Source organism: Pygoscelis adeliae, unplaced genomic scaffold, assembly GCF_000699105.1.
Source record: "Pygoscelis adeliae isolate BGI_AS28 unplaced genomic scaffold, ASM69910v1 Scaffold74, whole genome shotgun sequence".
NCBI lineage: Eukaryota > Metazoa > Chordata > Aves > Sphenisciformes > Spheniscidae > Pygoscelis > Pygoscelis adeliae.
Window position 1 is genome coordinate 957,999 of NW_008824665.1, and position 10,286 is coordinate 968,284.

Sequence of the window (10,286 nt, forward strand, 5' to 3'; positions counted from 1 at the left end):
AGGAGAGGTGTCCCAGCCCTCTGACCATTTTCATGTCCCTCCTCTGGACCTGCTGTAACAGCTCCATGTCTTTCTTGCACTGGGGACCCCAGAGCTGGATGCGGTACTCCAAGGTGGGGTCCCATGAGAGCAGAGTAAAGGAGGAGAATTACCTCCCTGTGGGAGCTCGCCACGCTGCTTTTTACGCAGCCCAGGATACGGTTGACTTTCTGGGCTGCAAGCGCACGTTGTGGCTCGTGTCCTGTTTTTCATCTACCAATATTCCCAAGTCCTTCTCTGCAGGGCTGCTCTTGACCAATTCATCACCCAGTCTGTACTGATACTGGGGATCCCTGACCCAAGTGCAGGACCTTGCATATTGTTATACACTTGTGCTTTCTACAGAAGATAACCATATACAAGAACAAACTAAAAAAAAATGGGAATCTAAAGTAACACTGATCCTAAACCTTAACGATTACAGGTAGTTGTCAGAAAAGTGCTCAGTTCCAGCTTTCTGCCATGGGCAGCAGGAAAGGAAGGAACTGAGCAGCAGCAAGTCCACAGCACTCTTATGCTTTCCTGTCAGGGTACATCACAGCATTCAAGGTACAAGGTTAGCTCAGAAAAGCCTTCTCATTTCAATCTCAGGTATGGATAAAGCACATCAGCCCTACAACTGTTTCACATGGATACTGTACTATTCAACAAACGTACTTACGGCCAGATTTGTAATACTCTCTCTACCAGTGCAGACGCATTTGTGTTCGGTCCCACTGATGGTACTGGCTTAGTGTATAGTGCAAGATTTTCAGCAAAGCATCACGTATGCTGAAATGACAATGATTAAATCCCAGCCAAAACCACTAACCGCAAACAAAGGAGGCAACAGCCTAGCAGAAACATCATAATAGATCATAACCAGAAACCCCAGGAACTGTATGTCTATGAGGTTCACTTAAGAAATGTATTTCATTAAAAAGCACAAAGCAACTTGCAAATTTCAAACTCAATGTAGACTCAAAAGGAAAGAATAGTTTCGTGATTTGCACATCACTAGCACTGACATTTAAGTGACATTCTGTTGATAAAATACCATTTCAAAGAGAAACCATCTCATTCTCTCACAGCCGTGTTGGTCTTGCGATGGTAACAGAATTAAAATAGCAGCATATATTTCTCTTAAGGCCATAAGCAGATGTGTCTGTATTTAAATGCAGGCATGGGAAATACAAAGAATGTGAAAACCATCATTTTTATAGTACTTTTAAATTTGTGCATGCACATGAATGTACGTAAGAAATATTTTAGGCAGTAGCCCTTTGTATTCATTTCTGCTTCTTTCAAGCTGTAGAAAGTAACATTCTATGGAATAGCTTTTGTGAAATATATTACTGAAAGTGATTTGCACTTGATTTGAGATGTAAATAAAACCCCTAGGATTTTAAAGTTCCTTCACTGTATTAGCAACTTAGGTACAATTTGTTGGCCTCTGATACCGGCAGTCTCATTTTCTCTATCCAGATAATTCAGGGGGGGAAAAAGTGAGTTTAAGTATTCTAGTTGACTGAAATTCAAAGGATTTTACATTATATCTCTCTCTAAAAAAAAAAAAAAAAAAAAAAAGTAACTCAGTATTCTTTTTCATTTTACGGTGTTCATTTGAATTCAACTCCCAAGCCATTTAAAAAATGTCCCAGACTTGAGCATTGGCAGGTGGCTGCACGATATCCTCTCTTTCGGAAAACATTTCAGGATTGTCTGAGTACTAACTGATGGTTGCAGTGCTTCAGTATCTTCTATGAATATCTGAGGTATTTAGAGACTGAAAGATTCTTCCATAAAATGTAATGCTGTGATTAATTTCTAAAGCTGGGATCTCTTCCACCCACAGAGCCTTTGAGGAGCACAGGAGATACCTCTGTTTGCTTCCCCCATGGTGTAGCTGACCCTGTGGCACTCTAGGAGTTAAGCTCCTGCTGGAATTTTGCTGTGTCTTCAGGAATTAAATCACCCACTGATCACAGGGAACCCCAGTCTGAGAAGAACTGGAGCCCTACAGACAGACACTCCCTCAAAAAAGAACGAGAAATAGAGGATGGATAGTTTGTCATCTATGAACTTGTTTGAACTTGGCGACATCCTAAGTAACAAGTGCCATTTGGATGGACACCGATGTACCTGTCACCCTTCAGGCTATTGTTTTAGCGCCTTCCTGCAGTTCCATGAATTTCAGAAATATTTTAATAAGCCAGGAAATCAATATGTCACCAACAGAGCTTGCCACCTGGCAATTCTAATCTTTGGTTTTGCACAAGGATAACTTTTAGTACTCAGTGATATCATACAATTTTTGGAGCTCCTTGGCAGCAGGGTAACTGTTGGACGATACTAGTCTACTGATCTCTCACAAATTGCAAATATCATCAGTAGTATGCGAACAAAGTTGCTTAAAAATAGAAGATGTGCTGTGGTGCTGACATTCTACATATTGTGTAAATTTGAGCTCGTCAGCCTGGTAGTTGCCAAAGCAGTTTTGCAGAACCCAGAACACCAGCAGTACTCAGCATGACTATAGCATCTGGCATGGCGGCTAGGAAGAGATCCACGAGCTTCAGTGAGCTCTGCTCTGCAACAGAGAAAATGAAGATTTACATGTGAACTCTGACACCGATGTAGAAATGGCCTTTTGTACACCAGCTAGTTACCCCACCTTCCCTGACAGGGTCAAGCATGGTGGTAAACGAAAAGAACAGAAGGGTAGTATGTCTAGTAACACAGTCTAACTTGTGATAGTTAAAACTGCACACTCTTTAAAAAAAAACGATTTTCACCCATTATAGTGTGACTTTCATACTACAGATGGAAAAGAAGATGAAAGGAAGGAATTAGTGCTGCCCTGGGAACAGGAAGGATGTCCCTAAGTACTAAACAAATCCCTCATTGAAATCTGGAAAGCACCTTAGCAGGAGAGACATCTCTGTAATTATTGTAGCCCTGGTAGCAGTAAGGTAAAAAGACCTCCAGTACTGTACGACGCCAAGGACTTTGGTTTCAAGAGAAGGAATCTGTGCCACTGACATTTAGGTTTACTGGAAATACAAGTACTAGAACTTCTGGTGCTGAGCACTGGTAGTGAATAAGGCTTTTTTCAGCCTAAAGAAGCTGGCTACGACTGAAGCCTGAACATATTCCAGGGTGACTATTTTTAGCCTCTCCCCTTTCAGCAGATAGAAAGGAAATGGATGCTTTTTGGCTAATTACCACAAAGGCAAACTAGATATGTTCTTAAATGCAACGCCTCTGATAGCAGGGGAAAAGGAGCAGTGTAACCAGCAGAAGAGGAATACTGTTTCATGAACTCTGTGGTAAAGAAACAGGACAATGAGAACTCTCTAATTACAACCATTGATTTCCTTCCCCAGGGTATAAGGAAAAATCCATGCAATATTTGCCCTAAACTCTTCTTAAATATGCATCCCTAAGCATCTCTCTTCTTTCTGAAAATGACCTTCATGCTAGGCTCCTCTCAACAGCGCGCATTCTCACAGAATGCATCCAGTATGCCCACTATTAAGAAACACGAGAGCATCCCAGCAGTGTCTTATCACATGATTTCAATTCCAGAGAAATGCAGGGGTGTCTGGACACAGTCTTGGGCAACTGGCTCTAGGTGGCCCTGCTTGAGCAGAGGGGTTGGACGAGATGACCTCCAGAGGTTCCTTCCCACCTCAACCATTCTGTGATTCTGTGCCTGTCACCTGGAAATGATGATATTTAAAAGATGGAAAAAAGGCAAATTTCATGCCACACTAACAAAGCCATTTTAAGGTAAAACAAAAGGAGAATGGTAAGTCAGCCAGCAAGGAAGCCTACTTTTTTCATCTTCTGCTTGCAGGCATTTGCAAAAGGAAGGAAACTGACATCCAACAATCAGATCAACGGTCTCTCCCGATATTTAAGAAAGCATCAGTTTTCCATAACTAATACGATTCATATACTAGAAAGTATATTGCAAAAAAATAAGAATGTTTCATGCCTCTTTTTTTTTTTCCTTCTTTTTTTTTTTTTCCTACACTGCCCCTCCCAAATTAGCCCAATACACGTGGTTACTAGAAGCTGAAGACAACAGTGGGGCAAAAAGGATATGGTAAACCTGCAGCTGGATGCAGAAGGTTAAGAGAAACATGATAAAATATCTGCTGTATTACGAACAGTAGATTATTCCTTATTTATTATCATTATTATAATGGCTGGAAGCAGCAACCAAAATTAGGACCTTTTCATACCACTGAACAAAAAAGCATGGTAATATAAAAGACCTATTAAAATCCAGTCTCAGAACAGCACTTGTAAGAACAGTAAAAGACAGAAAATGGAAAGGACAAGAGACAGAGAAAAGAGCCTAAGATCACAAAGAAATACGTAGCAAACCAACAAAAGCAACTCTCCTGACCTCTGAAATGGGGAATAACCACTCCTCTGTGTTGCTGAACCCATCTCACTTTAACCTTATTTTTCTTACTTGCTCCTCTCCATTACTCTATTCAAAGAATGTGAAAAATGGACCAAAATTGGACAAAGAAACTTAAGTACTAGTGTGCCTGCTACTTTGCAGCCCAATTGTTCACAAGTAGAATGGTATTTGCTTGATTTGTAAAAACTGGTGGGTGTCCAGGAACATAAGGCAAATATAAAATACACCTCTCAACAGTACAGCTTAACCCTTATGAACATGATTATTAGATAATTTTCTACAAATTGCACATTATTCTCCAGGAAAAACTGGGATTGGAAATATTTTAGCACATGGGAAAAAAATGTATTTTTTGTACTTAATGATGAGTTACTCAAAACATCCTAGGGAAAGTCGTTTTGTATTATGCTGAATCTTACTTCAAGACAAAGAAATAGATCTTCGATACTTGAAAAATCAAGGTTGCATTGCTGACAGGCAGATGCAATCTCAGCTTTGCCTCCCAAAAATGGCCTCCCACTTCAAACAAACTGAATAGCATTTGTGCAGCGCATCAGCTTTTGTGGAAAATGCACGAATGTATTCATACATATTTATTTTGAAATGGAATTCATAGCCAACTAAGCATATCTACAAGAATATATATGAAGTGTCATGCTGGTCAAATTATTCATTTTCTTTTGCTAGTAGGGGGTATTTGGGAAAAAAAACTGGCATAATGCTCATTTTCAGCAATACACTGAACTGTCAGTCAGTCAATACTCTCACAGTATTTTAGAGAAGATGAGCAACTCGTCTGCACTAATTAAATTTCACTTGCTTGACCTAGACCACCAAGCGTCAGGAATTCTAGTGGCCTCTGTAATATGGTTGTAAAAATATGTGACTTTTCAAATGTGGAAGTTCATTAATTATTCTAGAATGTTTTGCAGCCCATTTCTCCTAAAAGCCTACCATACATGTTTTTTCCAGTAGCTTTTTCTAAGGACTTTCATCACACTCTCTGTAGAAAATTCTTAAAAGAAAAAGCAAGAAGATATTCAAAATTCTTGCAGCCTTGTTACAAGCTGCCATGTTGGCAACTACCGTTTTCACGAACGATACTTCAAGATGTATTTCTAAACTACTTCAGAGAATTATAGGGATTACCACCCTCACTGCAGTGTGAAATGTCAGCTCTTCTAGGCTTTCTGTAATCCCGGGACTCTTTTTTTTTTATTTGGTGTACAGTTTGGGAGAGTTCCGTAATTCAGATTATGTGTAGTTGAATCAGAGTCTCCCAAAAACCATTTAGAAAGGTGACCAGCATTTCACCAGCACATTTGAGAATGAAACAAGGGCTCTGACTTCATCCCAGTTTTTGTCTGCCATCCACTACTGTTGGGGAAGTGCTACCAAAGTGCTACTGCATTCAACAATTGCTTGAGCTGCATTTTGCATGTGCCTTCAAAGCCTCCCCTGAGAACTGAGAGCCTGGCGCCCGGCCACCCCATTGCAAAGAACCTGAGCAGTCTTGGAGACCTTGTTGCAGCTACTCAACTTGACAATATCAGTTTGAATCAGAGCTTTGCAGAAGTCGCTCCTAGAGATTTTTTTTTTCTTCTTCTTAACTTTTCCTCAAAATGCAATGTAGTTTGAGTATATATGATACCGATGTGTTCAAATTATTTTTGAAAATAAAATTCTTTCTGTGAGGAAATGGAGAAACAGAAGTAAACAGAAATGGGAAAGGGGGACTGAGAAAGAATTGGGGAAGAAGAGGGTTCGCTATAGTCAGAGGGACGAACAGAACGGACATGAGGACCAGTGCAAGGATGGAAACAGGTAATTTGGCAGAGTGAATCTGAGATGGGGTACATGCCAGTCCTCCATTTTCCCTCTTTTGTGCATAGCAAAAGCCCCTTGGGAGTATAAAAATCTTATTCTCATCTTCTCTCAAGTCATCTGGAGCCTGAGGGGATCCTGAATGTTTGGGGGACTCCTCTCTCCCTGTGCCCTGTCCTTCCCAGTGCAGACAAGCCTCTTGGAGGACCTCTCTCTTTGGGGAGTCATTAATCCCAAGGCGGTTAGACACTGGGATCATGGAATGCAGGTAATGCAAACAAAAATCTCTTAAGCCTCAGAAAGACAAAATTAAGGGACAGATAATGCCTCCTCATGGTGAAAGCTGACTACAGTAAGATGAAGAAAATAGTCTGGTTCGGGTGGGACTGGCTGGGGTGGATGTGGAGCCTGCCTAGGACAGCTTGGCAGAAGGAAAAGGCAGCCTACCTAAGGTGACATGGATGGCGGGGGCACAAGACTGGTGCAAATACAGTGTGTGCCGTACAATGAGCCATGCGTGTAATTCCACCTGTGACACACACCCTCTGCTACAACAGTTCACATACCACCACCTTCCTTCATCCAACAAGCTTGATGGGGCAAGAAGGGAAGTATCAACCAGAAAGAGTAGTGTAGGGACAGTATTTTCTGTCTGTGACCACCACACAGTAAAACCATCCACAGTTGGGAACAGTCTGCCTATTTTTTTCACCACACAGTCCAAATATTTTTAAGTGGGACCATGAGACCTACTCCCACAAAACAGAAATTAGGACAGGTGCTTGGAAACCGCATATTATTTTCCAGCTAGCCACAACAGCATCACCAGCAGTAACTGCAAACGTATAACTAATCACTAAGGTTTTACAAAGAACAAACACATTATTAATAAAAAATTTCTAGAAAATTCAATAGCATGAAGCTTTACTAGTGCAGGATAGCAGGTGTTTCATGGTTATCCGTTCCCCTTCTAGAACTTGAAGTTCAGGACAATGGAAAAAAATAAATAAACCTGCCAACCACAAAACTTCCAAAATGGAAAATACCAAGTGAAGGTCACACAACCTTTGTTCTACCTTTCTGACAAGTTATCCCTAGACACACATTTGCACCTTCTATTCAAAGTGTTCTGAACATCAGCCATCTACAACCTTCCTGTAATCCAATCAAAAGCTGCTCCTTGGGGAAAAAACCCTCACGTCTGATATGTTTGACAATGCTTTCACCAGTAAGCGTCACCAAATTCTGTGCTTTCATTACCCATCCTTAAACCCACACACATCTCCCACCTAACTGCTGGCAGCCCCATCACAAGACCATCACTTTGTCTTCTCATTGAAACTCTACAGAGCAGCATAGAAATCAAATGCCACACCACGTATCCATCAGTCGATTTCCTTGACCCAGATACAGAGGGTAAAATAGAGGGGCTCCATATCTGTATTTAATACTAGGGAGGCATGTAATCCCTTTTGGTCACTGCCAGCTCTCAGAAAACAAATTATTACAGTTATTGGAGTGTGCAGCTTAACTTCATTTTCTAGATCTTCAAAGTTTGAAGCAACTGCATTTATTTTATTTCCTTCCTGACTCAATTCACTATTGTAGCACTTAAAGCCTACACAACAGACTTGCTGTTTTATCAATATTATCAATTCCACCTTTGGAGAGTCTCTCTCATGTAAAGCACAATAGTAAATAGAAAAGTGAATAAAAATGGTTTAATGTAACACAGTTCTATAACTTATGTGGTTTATCTTCAATGCTGTCATTTTTTTAAAGCACAAATACAGACTGCAGTATGCTGAGAGTGGGAGAGAGTAAAGGGAATGAAGAGAAAAGTTAGATCCTACTACTGAAATACCAGAGACAGTATTTGGACATAAACCAATTTCATCTGAGGCTGTGACTGCTAGATCTGCTAAATCTCATGCCGGTTCCCACCAGATAATTTTTTTTTTTTAAACTTTTTGGTAAAAGGCGAAAATTCTTTAACAACATGGAAAGTCAGAAACTAGGCATAGACAGCCTGACAGTTTTTCTACAGGAAAGGAAAAACAACAGTACCGTCAGTTTTCAGCTGTCAGTGCTTCCAAACACAAAACCTGCACTCGTATTTGTATCTTTGTTGCTCCTATAGGAGTTGAACATGACAAAATCAAAGATCAGGAGGGGCTGCATGCATGCGTGCATGACAGAAAGTAGAATGCTGAAAAATTCAAAGGTTGGGTAGTATGTCATTAAAGCTATCAGTTTTGTTTTGGTCTCCTGCTGTGGCCTTACCAGAAGAAGCTTATCTGATCAACTAATAGAAGACTGTGTACAAAATGCAAAAAAGCACTTGGATCAGTCAACCTGTGATTAAAACAGTTATGAAGTAAATACATCCCACAGACTATATTTGTATATATTTAAAATTGCCGGATTGAAATGAGTCCTATTCTACTAACATCACATTTGCTTCATACTCCATTTCACACTCATGACAAAAATCATGATAGCAATCACAGGACACAGTCTGAAATGAAGTAGTTCACTGTACATGAGCAAACTTATGGTACTGATTTGCCAACAGCTAGAACAGAAAGTCTCAGAATTGAACAAACACAATAAAGAAATACTGGAGCAGTTTAGATGACAAAGGAGGTTAATAAAACATAAGATACTGTAAATGTAGTATATGATACGCAGAAAGCAGATCAGGAATTGGGGAAAAACATCATTTTGCCTTTTGTGCATTTCTTCTGACGATTCTAAAACTAGTCACGGATGATTCTCTTCCTGAAATTTCCTGCTTTGCATTTCTCTATTTACAAACAACTCACAATATAAAAGGGTGATTTAATTAAAACCCACATGCTTAAAATATGCAAGTATGTATTTCATGTAATGCACAATTAAATTCAAAATCCGATTTATTACTAGAGAACATCATCAAGTTAATTATCCACATGATATATGAATCACATGGTAAATTCTAGATGTATCGGATTAAATTTTCAAGTCACTAAATGATTCTGTTAAATTTATGTCTTGTGGTTTCCATGCCACTTCTGACACTTTCAGCCATTACCTTTTCTAGCAAGCATGCCAGTTTAGGTCTAGCACTTCTCCCTGAACTCTTTCCTATTTTGGGCATTTTAAATATCTTTTCAGAGGTGCTCTTCATCTAGCATGGCACAGTATTAAGTGGAATTAAATTTGGACGATCCACACAGAAACCCATATGCAAGAAGCTTGTCCTGACCTGACCAATGTAAACCTTTAAGTCCTCAGGAAATTCAGCTTTAATCACATTTGAATATAGCCATACATTCATACGTTTGGGTATGAATAGACACGATGTGTGCTCGAGTAAGAGTTTTGCACATGATGGAACGCAGCAGTCTACATCATCCCACCAGACAATACCAGAGGGAGGTACAAGCCCCACACCAGCCTTCATTCCTTCCCTACATTAAATTCACCCCAAAAGCAAGAACAGTTCCGATCCTGTATAAATCCTATGTACGACCATGATAATACTGGTCACCCATCCGTAGTAAGGCAATAATAAAAGCATCAAAGTCAGATATCACATATCCATTTGTAATAGAGCACTCCTACCTTTTCAGTTTCATATAATTTTCACTAGCTGCAGGTCTGCATTCAGCACGTTGCACCACTATTCCTTCCAAGGAAAGTTTATCTAGAATGAAAAAAACAAAGCAAAACTGGACATTAAAATAAGATTCACCAATATGGTCAACATTTGAAATATTTATCATGAATTCAGCATTTAGTAAATACAGAATCATAGAGTAGTTTGGGTGGGAAGGGACCTCTAAAGGTCATCTAGTCCAACCCCCCTGCCATGGGCAGGGACATCTTCAACTAGAGCAGGTTGCTCAGAGCCCCGGCCAACCTGACCTTGAAGGTTTCCAGGGATGGGGCATCCACCACCTCTCTGGGCAACCTGTGCCAGTGTCTCACCACCCTCAGTGTAAAAAATTGCTTCCTTATATCT

The 10,286-nt window shown here is 40.1% G+C and overlaps 1 protein-coding gene across 1 annotated transcript in view; it reads right to left on the reverse strand.

Annotated features, from left to right (window-relative positions):
• GTF2F2 (general transcription factor IIF, polypeptide 2, 30kDa) overlaps nucleotides 1-10,286 on the reverse strand; it is a 104,573-nt gene that overhangs the window by 47,006 nt on the left and 47,281 nt on the right. Inside the window, exon 6 of the mRNA XM_009322851.1 lies at nucleotides 9,887-9,968. Coding sequence (XP_009321126.1) covers nucleotides 9,887-9,968 — 82 coding nt within the window. The remainder of the gene's footprint in view (nucleotides 1-9,886; nucleotides 9,969-10,286) is intronic.